Here is a 19,064-nt window from a genome sequence, read left to right as displayed (position 1 = left end):
TTCAAGCTGACTGAAGCTCACTGAAATATACATTGTGTGCACTGTGGAGTAAATTCCAGTCGGCTTCAGTCAGCTTGTACAGACAGGAGCTTGACCCCATTTGACTTTGCATTGGTTTGTGGCCAACTATTCAGAGCTAGTGTGAGGAACAGCATGAATCGCGCTGGATTCTACCAGTCGACAACGTCATTGGTAAGTAGGAAGAAGGGCTAGGGGTTCCCTTTATTAATATGAATGAATGAATGATTTTATTTCGGTCTTCTATTACAAAACAATGTACAGTAGTAGAAAATGTATAAAAGAAAGAAAATTACCGAAAAGGTGTAGGCTGAAGCCGAGGCTTATAATTGTGTACCCTTTTTACATTACATTGTTTACACAAAAACAAAAACACAATTCAGTACATAATTATGCAAAAACAAAAGGTTACAAAAGTCATAGTTTTATATACAAAACGTATACACATTTATTTATTTGTTTTTTATATATTCTTTTTGTCACAATGTTATATTAAAATATAATTAGTATAATAATAAGGTTTTATATTTATGTATCCCCTTATATTTGAATAATTTCTTAAATGTATGTATCGATTCGAACTACAAATTTTTACTTCTTTGTCAGTTATTCCATAGTTTTACCCCTTTAACAGATATACATCGACTTTTTATATTTGTCCTTGCCTTTGCTATATTGAATACACAAGTTTTTTCTCCGTCTGATCCTCTGATTTATGGATTTGAGTAGAAAAAAAATCTTTACTTCTTACTGTTGTCCTCAAGTGCTCTGTGACTAGATGCCTAATGTGGCCCGTTTCACATGTGGCATGTTCTCACCTCCAGGCTGAGTCCCTCTCATCAACCTTTTCTCTCAGTCCAAAAATCTCCAGGGTAAACGTGAAGCAAGGCTAGTAGCAGTTTGGTTGTGGACTCCTCCATAGGGAGGTGTAGTGGTTACGTCATTGTTGTTTCCGGCCGGTCCACCTCGCTTGAAATTGCAATGTATTTCCAATGGACACATTTCTAAATCGTCTCGTTTAAAACAAATAAAGCATGAACATTGGCATGGTGTACCTTTCTGTGTGTATTCATCCACAATCTATAGCTCAACATGAAACAATTCGCAATTAATCGTAAAATAATTACGTATTTAATTTCAACCAAAAATGCTTAAACAATAATGTTAGTGATAGAAGGGAACTAATTTTGTGCAAAAATGGAAAGCTTGCCAATGTTCATGAGGCAGAATTATTACAATAGCCGATAATACATTTTCCGAATGATAAATCCATATACGGATGGACCGTGCGGGAGGTCAGACTACTACACCTCCCTACAAGGCAAGGCAAATAGTCTCATGTAGTGAGTTACGAAAACCATCGGCATGGCTTGAATAATCAACAACAAAGCTCTCACTCTATGCCTGACTTTAATCCGTTCCCATTCTGCATGGAATCAGATGATTTGACCAGCTACATCTTCGGCATCAAACATGGATTACTTCTCAAGAGGCTGAGAGAGGGTCTGGTTGCCTTGGTGATTAATAGAGATGCAGCATCAAAAGGGGGAGAATCCGTACTCTAATGCTTCTTTTCATGCATAGCAACACGTGTTGCCCTCTGGCCTTTGTCAGCGTTTACGCCACCTGGGCAGAAGGAAATTACACATGTAGACAATGAGTCATCAATACAGCAATATTCACTACACATATAGACAATGAGTCATCAATACAGAAATATTCACTACACATGTAGACAATGAGTCATCAATACAGCAATATTCACTAATCACTACACATGTAGACGATCACAGGCATCAACACACAGCAATATTCACTACACATGTAGACGATCACAGGCATCAACACAGCAATATTCACTACACATGTAGATGATCACAGGCATCAACACACAGCAATATTCACTACACATTTAGACGATCACAGTCATCAACACAGAGCAATATTCTCTACACATGTAGACAATGACAGTCATCAATACAGCAATATTCAAAATCCAATCCCCCCTGGTCGTTGCGCACCCTACTGTAGGTCGGGGGAGGGTGTAGACTGTAGAGACTACCAAATACCGCTGAAAGTGGCGTATTTAGGCCTCAATCCTTAGGCCTTTTTTATTTTTTATCTTTTCCCCCCTCCTTTTTCCGTTTTACTCCCATCCCAATGTTAGTCGTTGTAGAGCCATTACCTATAAGCCTACTGCGAGGGGCAAGTGGGCTGGCTTGAGTTAGACGCGTGCTTGAAGAATTCAATGTCCAGAGTGCTCGTATCATTTTCGATATGCCAATCCTTTTATTGACCATTATCAACCAAAAAATATATACAAAAACTCTTTTTACTAATAACACTGAACGCCGACCTATACGGCACATCAACGCGAACACGACAAGACACGGTCAAAAACTGTATGGCTATTCCCCTTGCGCACCTGAGGCTCGTCACCCACTGATCAGTATATATGGGTAACCACCCCCTGTGGTGGTTGCCATGGTGACTGATAATGCCAAACCTCTGCACCGTGAGTTAAAATAAAACTAAATAAACAGAAGGGCATTTTGGCTCCAACAGTCGTTATGCCAATTCCCAATCCCCTTCCTGGTCGCTGCGCACTCTACCCCCTACCGTCGGTCTGGGAGAGCGGAGACTATCACATGCTTCCTCCGACACATGTGTAGCCAGCCCACCGCTTCTTTTCACCTGGCAGCACAGACTCTCACTGGGGGAGTGTAACGTGTGGAAGGGTCACACTACCTCCCCCAGATCCTTCCCTCGCTGTGCAGGCGCCCCGACCGAACTGTAGGAGTCGCTGTTTACAACAACCAGCACCCACCCCACCGGCTTTCCCACCCGCTGACACTGCCAATTGTGTCAGTATGGACGGTTGACCAAGCCGGAGGTACCGCAGCTGGATTCGATTCCACTGTCTCTGCGGTGGTAGACAGACGCTTAGTCCGCTGCGCTACCCGGCCGCCCTGGAATAGGTTTCTATATAAAATATCTACCTGGAAAGTTCAACCGAAGTATAATTTGTATAATGCTCTGTTATTCACGTATCACGTGTCTTTAAAGTTGTATTTACTTTGTTTCCGTTATTCCTATTTCGCATTGTTATTATGCGTCACATTAGTGGAACTTTGGATGGAGTGGCCATAGATTTCAGCCACTGGACACCATTAGTTTGACCTTTCAGTGACTCATCTCTTCAACGGAACAATCTGCCTCCCGGCTACAGGTGTCGGGAAAACAGTGTCTATGGACTCTGCTCTGTCAAGAACAGAAGGCCTTCTGCTCACGGCCACGGCACAAGCCCACGGAAAAAGGTGTCGATGTGTCTTGGCAGTAACTGTAACACCAAACTCCTTTGAGAAACTAGGAAATGTGTCGATGGAGTTTGTGAACTCTCCATCTGTGGTAATCCTCTGCTACATCATAATTTCGGACATCTCGGTAGGCAAACGACAGGCGTAACGGGTTATCCTAGTTAAATGACAACTGTGACCAATGAGCTGCGTTTATATGGTGGTGCACCATATTGGTAGGAAAGGTCTGACACATTGTGAGAATAAATGCATGGTGTGAAAGCCCTGTAAAACTGGGGAGCTGTTCCATGTGTTTGAGGCCACTGTAATGGAGATCATGCTGGGGTATATGTTGTGTAGGTGTTTGTGCTTTAATGCAATGCAGGAGGACGCATGTGTCTGCAGTTGTTTGGCTGTCATGAGGGCCTGTACTGCAGAGAGTAAAAGGGTATAAGTAAGCAGTGGTGCGGTGATGATGCCACAAACAGACATGCTGCTTGTCAGTGAATAGGCTGCTAACATGGCAGTACTCAAAGCTGTAAACAATATCAATGCAGATAAATAACACAACTTAGTTATTTCTGAGAGAGAGTTTTTAAAATAAATATTACATTGTATGGTGGTTTATGTGAAAAAAGAAAAAAAAAGTGAAAAAAGTGCAAGCCATTCTGAAGAAGGTGTGTTCACACCGAAACGTCATGATATGATTTCAGGCTGCCAATAAATTTGGAAAAACCTGGAGTGCGTGCCTGGACATTGTTTCCCTATTTTTTATGGTGGTTTATGTACATTGCATATAAGAGATAAATGTAGAATGTATGTGTGTGTAGACTAGAAGTGACTGTTTGCATCTATTTACATGTGATACTGCGTCAGTGGTGAATATGTGTAAATATTGAATACATCTTCAAGAAGGCTATGCAATGTTTGTATCTTCTAAGAAAGTTGAATAGCTTTGCTGTAAGTAGGGATATTCTAGAGCTGGTAAACAAAGTATTGTTGAATGTGTTATAATTTGTGACATGGAAACCTTGGGGCCAAGAATAAGAACAAACTAGCAAGGATAGTGTCGTCTCCAGGGGGAGAAAGGCCTGTCGTATAGTGGAAGTCTCAGACCTGTTCTTGGCTACTCTGCGTTGTTGCGAGTGGAGACCTTTGACCATTGGTCAGGTGTGGTGTGCGGAGAAATGAATGAAAGGCACTATAAATCGTGCCACTCCTCGCCTGGATCAATATTAATCATCCTGAAATCAACGCTAGATTATCAGTATTATGTTTCATCATCGATGCATGAAAGGGGGGGGGGGAAGCCGGCCCTCCGTGCTTTGATCGCAACCAACGGGACACAGCCCACACACACACCACAGACACATGCTGCGATCGCGGGGGGAAATGATCAGATCAACGCAAGATTGATAATATATAGTCCTTACCTTGTCTATGATGTACTGCGAAAAGAATAATCCAATGATCTGATCACCATTCCAAATACTGATCGCGATCGTGTGTCCAACGTTATCTACCAAAGAAAATGAACGAGGGGGCGGGGACCCTCGTCAATGCCATCCCTATAAGCGCTTTTCTTGCTGGAGTGTTTAGACCCTGCCTGCACGCTGCAGCTCGGCCCAGGAAACAAACCACATCGTTTCAAATGGAGTGCAATAGCGGCCGCAAGGCGTTAGGCGGCGGTATCGGACCGTTGCGGTCTCGGACAGAGTGCCACACAGTCCTACAGCATAGCAGGATGAATTATGATTGGAAATAGCTAATAAAAGAAATAACGATCATAATAACGAGTATACTCGTTGGCAGAATTCGATTGGCGGGCTATAACGAGTTAATTTGTTGTTGGCGGCCATTGTGTTCATGTACTTTTATAGTTTATATTATGTCTTTATTATGGTTATTGTCATTATTGTTGTTATTGCTGTTAGTGCTAGTGTTGTTAGTGTCTCTGTTATTTAAGTTTAAGTCTACTGTATTGTGATGTCTTGTTCTATGTATGTTTTGAAAAAGGAAAATAAAAACATTTATATAAAAAGAAAAGATGGCCAGTAAAGTTATAGGGAAACCACAAAGACACTTGTGAATATTGTCTGATCCTTTGTATACCCTTCATAGTGAGTTTCCACATGCCATTGCTTTTATTGCTGGTTAGGTACTTGAAGCTCTGTCTGTGTTTGTGTTGTTATTGTTTTTCTTTTGCCTATGTTGGCTGTTTTGGGCCAATGTCTTTTGTGCCTGTATGGTGTTTGTACTGTGTTGTCTTGATGATTGCAACCATGACAAAGACAAATTTCCACGAAAGTGGACAAATAACAATATATCTATTTCTATTAGATTGTGTAGTTTGGTTTGTGTATATTGTTACTTGGTTTGTCCCTTGTTAATGAATTCACCTGTGTGCCTACTTAAATGTTGGTGATGTTGTGGTCATATTGTTGTTCTGCATTGCACTATGAGTGAATAGATGGCCAGACAAAGGGCTTAGCAAAGCCGATTTTGTCTCCTCATTGAAACTCAATGCAAGGTCAACCTTACAGGCGCTGTTGAATGGATGTTCTCTTTGAAAGAAACTATAGCTGATACATGATATTTCAATGGCCTTTTCTCTCAGTGGTGGAAAATGACTAAGTATTTTCACTCAAGCTTTACCGGAGTATTTAAATTTTAGGGAACTTTGTACTTTTACTCCACTACATTTATCTGAACCCATCAGTTACTAGTTACTTTGCAGAAAAGGATTTTGCATTTTGCATGCTATTGTTTTGCTGTGTTGGGAACCTGTGTAAGCGAATTCAGGTTGATTTCCTCCACCTGTGACACGTACAGGGGTGCAGTGCTGGGCATACGCGGTCAAACGACGTTTGGGCTTCGTCACTGAGGCCGAAGTGTGCGCATCCTATTATTATGCAAAGTCTAGGTGATAAGTGCCGGCGCGACGACACAAAAATGACTCGTCGCGGCACTTATCACCTAGACTTTGCATAATAATAGGATACCGACAACCAAATACAAGCCCTGTAGGTGGGGGGTTGCTTGATCTACCGACTGGAAGGATGAGACGAGGTGTATCATCTGTTCTGTGCGCAACCGAGGGAATAAAAAAAGTCAACCAACGAACGCGATTCTTGTACCGGATCTCCTCTCTGGTAAACAAGAATACCCTGAAGACTCTAGCAGGAGCACTCATTCAAGGGTACTACGACTATGCTTGCACCTCATGGTACCAAAGCACCTCAAAGGCACTAAAAAACAAATTACAAACATCTCAAAACAAGCTAGTCAGACTACTACTTGACCTGACTCCTAGAACCCACCTCACCCCTGCCCACTTTGACAACCTAGGATGGCTTAGAGTAGACGACAGAGTACAGCAACTTGCAATGGGCCTGGTCTACAAGATACACTACGCGACCAAGGTACCCATGTACATGTCAAAATACTTCCCAAAGGTCAGTGAATACCACGATCACAACACCAGAGGGAGCTCCACAAATCATGTAAAACCCAGATTCGGCTCAAACAAGGGACTAAACACGTTTCGCAATTATGCCACATCAATGTGGAACGCCCTGCCTAAAGCTGTAAAGGAATGTGAATCACTACCCACCTTCAAAAACACTCTCAAAAAACACCTATGTGAGACTGCAATTCGAAACTGGCCCCTACAAATGTCCTAACCTAGTTGTACAGTAAATGACCAAGTAAGGCTTTGTCAATATTCCAATGTACAGTGTAAAATGTGTGTGTGTCCCCTTCCCAACCCCCCCCCCCCCCCCACCTCCAATGTACAGCCCTCACCCAACCCACCCAACCCCACCCCACCCAACCAACCTCCTCCAATGTACAGTTTCTATGCCAAATGTATATACACTCCTTTTCTGGACACTTTTGTATCACAAACAGTACTGTATTTGCAAATCTGATATGTCATAAATGTATAGATGTAGCAGTACTGTCTATCTGTATGTCATGTATGTCATATATGTTATGATGAATTGAAAATGGGGGACCCTGATGTAAACAAGACGAAAGTCTTTCTCTGGTCTGCATCCCCTTAACAATTGTATGTATTGAGCTGTACTGTACTGTACCCATTCTGCAATCTGTTAATAAACTTTTCATTCAATCAATCAATCAAACATGTATGCGCGTGCGCGGGCGTTTGGCCTTCGCCCATATTACAGTGCACCCCTGGACACGTACACTTCAACATCTGTTATATAACATGAACATCAGCGTTATTAGAATTGCAAATTGCATTTCAAGCTCAATGATGAAAACATTTTGCAGTCACACATACACACCAAGTGTTGGCACTACTAAATGGAGAGCCATGTGTGTGTCATATAGACCTGTTCGCTGTATACGTCAGACTCAGTGTGCGCACGCATCAGTGGGGCAAAAGGAACGTAATACTGGTCAGAACAACAGGGCAGACTACAATATATTTGCATTTGTTAGCCATGCTAGCAATCTAAACAATCAATCCATACCAAAGCTAGATATGTAAAAGGTGAAAGACTCACACTCACAGCCGCCATGCTGATTTGGCTAAATGACATCCAGCCCTTTTAGTTCGTCAGGGGAGTGTCATGGTTTCACCATAGAGCCACGTTGTACTTATTTTTTAGCGCAGCAGCTCGCGCAGGTAGTTGGTATTGCTGATTGGCTCACACATGGTATGTTTGCGAACAGGTCTATGGGCTAAAACTGGCACATTTACAGAAATGTTAATGTACAATGGCTATTATCCCACCTTTGTGAATTTAATCTCAAATCCTGCCCTCTTTTCTTGATCCTCCAATCACAATTGTTGCTTGACGGTGCAGTAGATGGATACAACCCAGAACCAAAATGTACAGTATACATGTAAATCTAGTTTACCAAGAAAACTATTATTTAACTCATTTGCATGAGACAGATGGCTATAATGGGCTCATCAACAACTTTACAGTACTTGAGACACAATACTTGTGTCAAGTCAACTTATGCTCAGTTCAGACCAGGCTGCAGAAACAAATTAGTGGGGGGGCATAAAATGTTCTCGGGGGGGCACAATGGTTTTTCAACACAGGTTCCCTTTTATACGTTTCAGCTGGGACAGCGGCGCTGTGGCTTGCTTGGCGCTGTGGCTTGCTTGGCGCTGCCCACGGTGCTGAACTAAACAGCAGAGAGGCAATTGAAAAATCAAATTTCTCTCTATCTTAAGAACTTTCACTTATACAAAAACAGACTGAACGGATATATATAACAGACCTGCTGGGGCAGCGGACTGAGAGCAGGGGACACAAACAGGCTGGATAAGATGGTCAAGAAGGCCAGTAGCGTGGTTGGGGTGGAGCTGGACTCTAGCAAGGGTGGCGGAGAGGAGGAGCCTTGCTAAGCTCCAGGCCATCAGGGAAAACCCCTCCCACCCACTATACACAGACTTGGCTGACAGGAGGAGCATGTTATAGGCTCACACTACCTAAATGCAGCACTGAACGGCACAGGAAGTCCTTCATTCCGACAGCCATCAGACTTTACAATGCATCACTGTGCCTCACTGCATCACTGAGCACAGAGTGACAGTTACCATCTTCCTGGACTTTACTTTTTAAACAGCACTGTGCAATATTACACCTACTGTAGACTTCAGTATATTTTTACTGTATTTATTTACTGTATCTTTTATTCTATTTTTATTCTATTTCATTTTATTCTATTCTTAGGCCGTTTTGTTATTCTTATTTGTGACTTGTTCTGTCTAAATGTTTAATGTTGAGTGATTTGCAGTGTCAAATTTCCCTCAGGATAATACATTTCTATTCTATTCTATTCTATTCTATATCTTTGAAAAGTCTCTTCTGAATTCACTGACAAACTGAACTGAACTGACAAAAATAAGGTGCATAAAAAAGCAAACAAAATTCCTCCACAGGCTACTCACCATCATAAGTAGAGCGGCAAGCGGCGTTTGGGGACAGAGTGAAATCTTCTTAAAACACTGCCCCTCCACTCATTCCTGAACTTTTTTGTTAAATCCTTCTCAAATGCCAACTGAATTAAATTGGCCTTAGTTGCGTCGATGAAGCATACTAAAGCGATGTTCTGTAAAGACGTTCTTGAGGGTAGAAAACGAATTCTCACAGAGTGCCGTGTTAGCTTCAGTAGTGTTGTTGTTGACATCAGTGCCCACTAGGGCTGTCCCCGACTAAGGATTTGGATAGTTGACTTTGATTGACAAAAAAAATTTTTTTTTTTTTTTTAGCAGGGTGGGCACAGCTGACTCAGTGGGCGGGCCCGGCCCCCTAATGCCCGCCCATGGCGCCGGGAGTCTCAGTTTAATTATTCTTTGAAACCCCTCCAGTTAACTTTTGACGTGTATACGTGCTCAACAGCAGGCGTCTGTGGTCGAATTCCAAGTAAATGAGTAGAACATTGTCTGATATTCTCAGAGATAAAATGGTCTCTTATCCAGTGTCTTCACTTTAATGGATGCCAGGGGCAAAATCTTACAGGAAGTACTGAACGGGCAGGGAACATTAACCAGCAATGAGATAAACACAACTCGACTACAGCTTCCTGAAACTAACAGGAGGACACATCATCATCATCATCATCATCATCATCATGGCAGTTTTGTCGGTGGATCTTCAAGGGCATTATGCAGTTTGCAATTTCAAACATATAGTTTCATAGCAGAATGACTGCCCTCAGAGGGAAACTAGGTCCCAGGAACACTGAAGATACATATATATTTGTTTAAACCTAAAATAATTTAAACTACCGTTTCACCATTGTTTACAATGGCAGGATCCACACTTTTTTTTATTTTTATAAACAAATTATATTCAAAGTATCTTCTAGGCTTACGTTTGGTTCACAGTAGGGCTGGACGATAAAACAATAACGATAATTATCACGATATATATATATATATATTTTTTTGCGTGACCTGCTTTAAAACCAGAGACAGTGGACAGACTTGTCTTTCTTGCCCGCAACTTAAAGTAATGACTTTGCTTGTCCAAATGACAATACTGACCAAATTGAGATTATTTTTTTCTTGTCCATTTATTTTGTTTGCTTTCTAATTTAAAATAAAGTTTGAAACCGTCTGTACACAGTATGCTAATGTGTGCTAATCAGATTTGAGATTTAATTTATTTAATTTATTTCTCATTATTAATGCCAGTTATAAAAGTTTTATTGTTATACAGTTCGTGTTCATGTTCTACCTCAGTTTTGTGGTTTTGGCAAGTGGGCCTAGTTTGTCATGTTCTGACAATAAAGAATATTCGTATCCACTTTTTCTCCTCCTTTTTTCTATTTTTCTCCCATCCCAATTTAGCCGTGCCAATTCTCCCCTCCCCTGTCTTGATCATTGCTCGCATGTGTCCCCCACTGGCCGGTTGTAGGGAGGATCAGGATAGAAGCCCATCACATGTCCGTCCCCTCCGATACATGTGGAGGCAGCCAGTCACATCTTTTCAGCTTCCAGCGCGGACTCTCATTGGCGAGGAGTAACATGTAGTATACATGTAAATCTGTTTTCCAAGAAAACTATTATTTAACTAATTTGCATGAGACAGACGGCTATAATGGGCTCATCAACAACTTTACAGTACTTGAGACACAATACTTGTGTCAAGTCAACTTATGCTCAGTTTAATTATTCTTTGAAACCCCTCCAGTTAACTTTTTATTTTTTTTTAGACTTCATTTTTTTTTAGCGTTTATCGCTTTTTCTGGTCAAGCATGACCGACAGAAACAGGTTGAATGGGATATAGATCAGGGGAAGACACTCTGAGAAAATACGGCGAGTCCGGGAGTCGAACTCGTGTACCCCAGATCCGTGACGCGCACGGTTGTCCCCGACGCCGAAATGGCGCCGAGATACACGGTGAGCTACTGGAGCTCCCCCCTCCAGTTAACTTTTGACGTGTATACGTGCTCAACAGCAGGCGTCTGTGGTCGAATTCCAAGTAAATTAGTAGAACATTGTCTGATATTCTCAGAGATAAACATGTACAAAAAAAAGACTACAATACAATTTAGTAAAAAAAATTAATAAAAAAATACATAGTGCACCTTGGTGTGAGCTGTGAGCAAGTCTGATATAAGACAGAATTTGATATTTGATATTTGATGTTTGATGTTTGAACCAATGTTGAGTTGTTGCTGAGCAACTAGATGGATTAATTTACAGACACGGTCTAAGCTGCGACACGTACAAAAAGACGACTGTCTGTTCTTAGCTTAGCTATGTGAAGCACTTTGGTTGACAAGCGTCATGTTTAAATGTGCTATATAAATACATTTGATTGATTGATTGATAGCATAGTTACACAAAATTGTAAAATAGTGTATTAATGTTGTACTTATTGAAATAATGACATTATTGTCCATCTGCTGCCAAGCCAACCCACGTCACTTGAAAGCTGTCAAAATAATACTGTCACATATCACTGAAGCACTGCCGTCCAAATGGCCATTAAATGAGCCTGGAGTTCTTTTTCAGTACAAGGTGTTGCAGCACATGGTAGTAAACCAGGCAGACAATAGCTAGGCAAGCTGAGGTACAGTTTTTTTTCTATACAAGAGCATTATTGATCAGCACAATACAACCTAAGTAGCCTATACTAGCACAGTGTTTGATAGAGGAACATTTATGGTCAGACACCCACTGATATTTACATTGTGTTGATATTAGACTATTGAGCATTAGCATTGATAATTGATTGATCTTTGAGTGAGTTTTACAAATTTGATTCACCAGGTAGTTTTGACCTCTACAGTAACTAGTTACAAATGTTTGAATATTGTTCATAACCTTGACACAAATCCACCCCAAAACAATCACCCTTTGAAACCAATAAAACCAACATTGTACTTAGAGGGGGCTTCTTTGTATGGTAAAGGTGGTGGGAGGGTAGGAGCACAACAGCCAAGCACATAATTTCTAGTTTTAAACAGTGCTCAATATGTATTTAATACTAAAGATATTTTCTCATACTATATTTAGACTTTTTAGAGGTTACCCCTCGTATTTCCATGTGGGGTAATACTGTGATTAAATATATCACTTGTGCTTACTCAACTTCTTTGAAATAATCGTATCCAAAACCTTCTATTAGGCTCCATTTACCATTATAAGTACCCATATCCTTAATTTAAGTAAAAGTACCATTGTAGGAGTGCGGAACAAACGGATTGCCAGACTGGATGCAATACATGTGACGTGCAATGTTTACTTCCACCTCCTTAACACATTGAGAGCCACGCCCCTATGCCCAGATAACCCCTTCCGTGCCAGCGCTTTAGTCAATGGGAGGTCGGGGATATTTGCGAACGCTTAAACGATATCTTAAATGATGGCTATGGGTCTAAAACACCCCTCACTTATCAATGACTTGCTTGCAGTCAACATGTACGAAACGGATTGTTTTTTCATTGGTACATTTCCGTTTTATACCGTTTTGAATACGAGTATAGTTTCAGAGAATTCTAGTAATTTCAGAGAAATTCCGCAATAATAGCCCTTTAGTGGAATACACAAAACACGTTGTCATTTTTCCCCCTGATTTATGAATCGTTTTCAAAGAAACGCTAGATTATCGATAGTATATGTGTACTTATGCACGCTAGAGAAGCGGGCTGAAAAATCTATTATCCATGACCTGGTCAGCGCTAACGTCATACACGCACACACACACACACACATACACACACACACACACACACACACACACACACACACACACACACACACACACACACACATACACACACACACACACACACACACACACACACACACAGCAGACACGTTGTGATCGCTATGAAAAAAATATCTGATTAACGCAATACTGGTCAAATAGAGTCCTTACCTCACATCAGATGTTCTGCAAAAAGATTAATTAAATTCCTGATCGCCATTCCAAATATTGATCGCATTTATTGATCCAACGTTATAGTCCGAAACACATAATCGACGCTGCTCTGAGGGTCCTCAGTCAATCTGGTAACACGATACTGCTTGCCAGAGATGGGAAAACCCCGGACCGGACTTTTTTTCGGATGCACATGGCCACCCAATCCAATCCAATGATGTGCATTACCATCCGGGAGACGATAGGTGGCGGTATTTGCCCTTTTCGAGCTCAGACCCATTCACAATGATACCGTCAGGCTGGATGGATGAAAAATGAATGGATATCGCTAATAAAAGAAATAACGATTCAAAAATGAGAACTCGTTATTGGCACTCAACGCATGGCGAGTTAGCACGACTAATCTCGTCGTTGGCACTCAAAGTGTTAATACAATCTAATACGTCATCACGTCAACCCGTGTGACTACATGCACAACGTCAATGCCCTCTAATCACACCCTGTGCATAACATTGAACATGGATGTGACAGAATGTGAATGTGAATTCTATTGTCCATTATTGTCCCCCACACCATGACAGAATAGTACTCTGGTAAAAGTCCATTAAATATTATACTCAAAGACCATTGGCCAGCAAATACTTGCATACCAGCTAATTATAAACTAAAGTGGAAATGCTACAAATACCTTGAAATTGTTCATAAATTCAGTACAATACACTTTAGTAAAGGTACTTAGTTCATCCCCACCCCTGCAAGCCTGTGTCCCTTATTCATTCTGAACTGTTCCAGGCACATTGCTTATGAATCCAGCCAGCCACTTACTGTTCAGAAGTTTCTGTGATGCTAGGTTTTCACGTGTCATACATACACCAAAGATATGTCCATCTCTTCTACCTGTATACTGTGTTGTTTTACTACCTGTACCCCCCCTCCCCCCCATGCTGCTATGATGCCTGAATTTCCCCAAGGGGATCAATAAAGGAATATCTTATCTTATCTTATCTTATCTACAGGTTACACTGGACATCAGAAGAGTGATGTTCAGTTGGCTGAACTGTGTATGCCTGCTTTGGCCCCAGGAATGAACCCTGCTTGAGGCCGCTGACTCTAGTTGGAAGTCTCCAAGGTGCTGACTGTGTTTGCCACTGGAATCACATGCACCTTGTTCACCACCCTCTTTCTCACCACCTTGCAGCTACCGGTGAAGACCTGCCGGAAGCCCTTGCGGAAGTGCTTGGAGACGAGCGCGTAGACGATGGGGTTCAGGCAGGAGTTGGCGTAGGCCACCAGGTGGGAGAGGATGCGGAGGACGTAGGTGGCCTGGTTGAGGGGGAAGCGTCCGAACCACATGCAGAGGATGACCAGGTGGTGGGGCAGCCAGCAGAGGCAGAATAGGACGGTCACGATGATGATCAACTTAGTGACCTTGCACTTGGCCCGCCTGGACTCCGACATGTCCTTCGCGGGGTCGACGGCGGTCCACAGGTAGCGGACAGTGCGCGCATAGGTCAGGCTGAGCACCAGCACAGGGACGAGGTAACCGAAGACAAACGTGCACACGTCCATTGCCCTGCGGGGCGCGGCATCCCAGGCTGGGAGGCACACCGTGGTTCCGCCCAGGTTCATCTGCCTGTAGTAGCTGAGGTAAGGACCGGAGGTGAGCAGCGCTAACACCCACACCACACAGATGGAGTTCATGGCGTTGCCGGGCGTTCTCATCTCCCTGGAGCGGAGAGGGTGGCAGATGGCTAAATACCTGGTTCATAGGAGACAATTGTTTTATATGCAGATGCTAGTGATGTCACATGAATATTACAATTAGTCTTAAAGGGGCACATCATTAATTTAGTTTGACAGTAAATGAGTTTGATTATGGCCACCAGTGATGTCATTGGGGACACTGAATCCTTGTGTTGTGTTGTGTTGTGTTAATTAAAGCACCATGAAATGATGTAAAATAGCAATACCTTGTCTTATAGGGACTGCTACCTTATAATTCCATTGAGCTATAATTAACACAACACAACGATTCAATGTCCCGTATGACATCACTGGTGGCCATATTCAAACTAATTTACTCTCAATAACTGTCAAACTAAATGTGTGCAAACCTGTTTAGAGCTTTTGGACGTGTGTGAGATAATGTGCAAAATAAATCAGCGTTGTTGTTTTGATGTGCCCCTTTAATAGTTACGAAATAACTTAAAGGCAGTTGACCTACAGTACTGTGTGCTTCTTTCTTATATTTTTTTTATCACAAAATAAAGCAAATGTTAACCCATAGGAAAGAAAAATCCCAGACGAGATCTAATTCATAACTCATTTACTACAAATAAAAGGGATCTGTTCATATCAAAATGGGAATAAGGAAATGTTCTCATGTTTTCTAAGTCAAGAGAAACAACTATAGCTGAGCTGATATTACTCTGAGAAATCTTTAAATTCGCTCAAATAAGTATAATTTGGCTATCTTTTAAATAATATGTTTGAATGAGAACATGAGATATAAGTGAAACCTGAGTGTAAATGTATATTTTTTTAATATATTCTTTTTAATACATCTCCTAGAGACAATATTGAGAGCTCGAAAGCTTCTCAGATAATTCTCAAACGAGGATCTTTGTTGCTTCTTATGGGCCTTTAGGAACAAGCCGTTATTTAAACTTGAAAGGCAACTATTAGTGAGAACAAAGTGAATCTAAATGAGAAACTCTACTATTTCCCCTGAGATAGTCATACACACTTTGCAACAAGTTTAGATACCAAAATATTCAAGTTAGTTAATATCCCTCTTCAAAACGATTAGGACATACCATTTTGTGTGGCAATATACTACTAATCATTCATTACATTACAACACACAAAATATAATCCCTGGCAACATACAAAAATGTTTCATGGGCAGAGATGGGGGTTATAATCTAAGAGGGAGGCCTGTGTCATAATATGTCCTGCTTAATTGAAAATGGGGGACCCTGATGTAAACAAGATGAAAGTCTTTCTCTGGTCTGCAACCCCTTAACAATTGTGTGTATTGAGCTGTACTGTATTGTACCCATTCTGCAATCTGTTCATAGTACAGTTTTCAATCAATCAATCAATCAATCAATCAATCAATCAATCAATCAATCAATCAATCAATCAATCAATCAATATCAATCAATCAGGGAAATTGAATTTAAAACAACCTATTGTCCGTACAACTCTCAAAAGCAAGTGAATCTCAGTTTGTGGGGTATCCATTTGGAATGGCATTGATGTAGCATTAGCAATAAAAACAAGTAATACTATTGAAATGTTTAAATGCCGATATAAACAGGAATTCTTGGACAATATGACATTGTAAGGAAGGGGCAGGACCAGATAAGCTTTGCTTCATTCTGTCCCTTCTCGAACAAAACCATTGTCTTGAGCTATGCGGATTGTATTTGATTGTATTTTAGTAATTTATTATTGTTGTTGTTATTTTTTTGTTATTACAAATGTGTGTGTTTGTTTTATGGTTGAAATGTTCGAGATAAATAAAGATAAAATCAAATCAAATCAAACATCGTAATAAAAAACGCACCTGTCCAACGAAACAGCTGTCAGTGTGAATATGCTGGCGTTCATGGTAAGAAAAATAATGAAATGTGCCACTTTGCAAACGATAGGACCAAACACCCATTCGTCCATAGTGTAGATGGTGGCTTGAAATGGTACGCAGAAGACTATGAAACACAGGTCTGCGACTCCGAGATTCAGAATGAATAAGTTCGTTGTCTTGTTGTTCATCTGTCCGTTACGAAAGAGAACGGCGAGGACCAGACCGTTTCCAACGACACCGACCAAGAAAACCAGTGAAAATACGAGAGAAATTACCACTGACTCCGGCGTCCACGCGACCGAAGAAGAGTAGTTGAGTGAAGTGATATTCATTTTTATTTCATACCCATTTACTATGTCCACTTTATGTGACAGTCTGACCAAACCCGCGTGCGTATCGTGGAGACGCTCGAGTCCTTTACGCACCCTTTCCATCTCCAAGTAGCTATTCGTCTCCCAACAGCTATGCAAGCAAAGGACAGTGTTGTCTCCTTAACTTGATGGCATGACAAAGGGTTAAAAGATTAATCGTTTTGTTCCGGAGTCCATAATTTGCGAACCTACCCTGGGTAAGTAAAGGTAGGCTATAGGAAAAAAAAAACTGATTGCGTTGATTGCGATTGTTGATTGAAGTGATTGCGCGTCTACCAGTGCGCCCTAACTTGCATCCTTCTACTCCCCTCCCATCTCTCCGGTCCTCCGTCCTCACCTCTCTCTGCTGCTCTCCCACGTGCTCTTATTGATATCTCTCAATTTAGCAGTTTGCAATTTCCCCCCCCGTATGTAACAAACCCATTGCCGAAACTATGTACTCAGATCATTGGGACAGTGGACTAGTTATTTGATAGTAGTTTGTACACTCTGTGTGATGATGAGGTGATGTTGCAGGTTCACTTGTAAAAGAAAAGTGTGTTGGCCAACTTATTCGGTCACTTATTCTGTACTTATCCAGTCCACCCATATTGTTCTTTTTTCTTACATTTTCTTTTCTTCTTGGCCCTGTTTTCTCTCAATTGGCTTGTTAGCTAAATCAAACTACTGGTAATTTAATTGGTTTGATTACGGATATATTTACGTTATATTTGATGATAAAACTGTATCTCACCCCTAAAGTCTTTATTAGCCTGCATCTCACCGATATAAGTCAACATCTGAGTGCATGAATCCTCCACCATCAATCTATCACCATCACAACGCAATCTATTCTGTATACTACCGTGTTTCCATTGACTTAGTATGCTAAACAATTACCCTTATGATGAATTGAAAATGGGGGACCCTGATGTAAACAAGACAAAAGTCTTTCTCTGGTCTGCATCCCCTTAACAATTGTATGTATTGAGCTGTACTGTACTGTACCCATTCTGCAATCTGTTAATAAAGTTTTCAATCAATCAATCAATCAATCAATCAATCCCTCAAGCGCTCACTTCACCTCAGCGTGATGAAAATGAAAAGCCCGCCCTCTTGTGGTGACTCGGGGAAGCAAAATTTGGCCGGTTTTGGCCGGTTTGTGGGCGAAAATGGGTGGATTTTGTAACTATTTTTTTTTTAACTTTATTTCGGTTTTAGGGTTAGGTTAGGGTTATGTTATTTAATTATTTTGGGGAGCCAGCCCCCCAAACTCCTGAAATGCATAGAAATCTATGAAATAAATAAAACAATCTGACATTTATATTAAAAAGAGCTAGCCACCCAAACCCCTAAAATACATAGAAATCTATGCATTTTGGAACAGTTACTATATATATAGTCAATAAAGCATTTAGTCATACTTAAAGTTTAAAGTGCTTTACTTGCATTGAACATTGCATTGAACATTGAACATTGAGGAGACATCATTAGAAAGCACAATGTATGTTTCCATAGTTACGCAGATGACACACAATTGTACATCTCCGCTGAACCAAATGATCACACAGCTATAAACTCCATTTCCGCCTGTCTCTTAGCAATAAACAAATGGATGACGAACAACTTCCTAAAATTAAATGAGGGCAAAACTGAAATCCTACTAGTCGGTCCTATAACAAAAAGAGAAATGTTACAGAGCAATATGGGGCAACTTACTCCTTGGATCAAACCCGAAGTTACAAGTAAGTAACCTACACTGGCTTCTGGTAACATTTAGAATTGATTTCAAGGTCCTCCTCCTTATATACAAAGTATAAACATTGTGATCATCTACTACTGGTCTATTGAAGGTTCCAAGCCACAGTCTAAAGAAAATCAGGGATGCAGCCTTTGCTAACTATGCACCAAAGTTATGGAACACACTAC

The 19,064-nt window shown here is 41.1% G+C and overlaps 1 protein-coding gene across 3 annotated transcripts; it reads right to left on the bottom strand.

The window, feature by feature from the left end:
* Nucleotides 1-587: 587 nt before the first annotated feature.
* On the bottom strand, nt 588-17,444 carry LOC311236214 (galanin receptor 2a). Of its 3 annotated transcripts, XM_084323862.1 has the most exons (3): nt 16,768-17,444; nt 14,385-14,955; nt 588-1,644 (listed from the first exon to the last, which is right to left on the bottom strand). In XM_084323862.1, the coding sequence occupies exons 1-3, from the start codon at nt 17,217-17,219 to the stop codon at nt 1,636-1,638; spliced, it is 1,032 nt and encodes a 343-aa protein (XP_084179988.1). In that variant the 5' UTR covers nt 17,220-17,444; the 3' UTR covers nt 588-1,635. The 3 variants fall into 3 exon arrangements, with proteins under 3 accessions (XP_084179988.1, XP_084179986.1, XP_084179987.1); XM_084323860.1 differs by lacking the exon at nt 588-1,644 and having other exon boundaries at nt 14,146-14,955; XM_084323861.1 differs by lacking the exon at nt 588-1,644 and having other exon boundaries at nt 14,146-14,922.
* Nucleotides 17,445-19,064: the final 1,620 nt, after the last annotated feature.

This window comes from Notolepis coatsorum, assembly GCF_963971535.1.
Source record: "Notolepis coatsorum genome assembly, chromosome: 10".
Classification (NCBI taxonomy): domain Eukaryota; kingdom Metazoa; phylum Chordata; class Actinopteri; order Aulopiformes; family Paralepididae; genus Notolepis; species Notolepis coatsorum.
This window is presented reverse-complemented; position numbering and strand designations above follow the sequence as displayed.

Coding starts and splice junctions, on each gene's coding strand:
- LOC311236214 (XM_084323860.1), bottom strand. CDS start 17,219: ATGGAAAGGGTGCGTAAAGGACTCGAGCGTCTCCACGATACGCACGCG. Junction 14,956..16,767: donor ACAGCTGTTTCGTTGGACAG/GTGCGTTTTTTA, acceptor CCTATGAACCAG/GTATTTAGCCATCTGCCACC.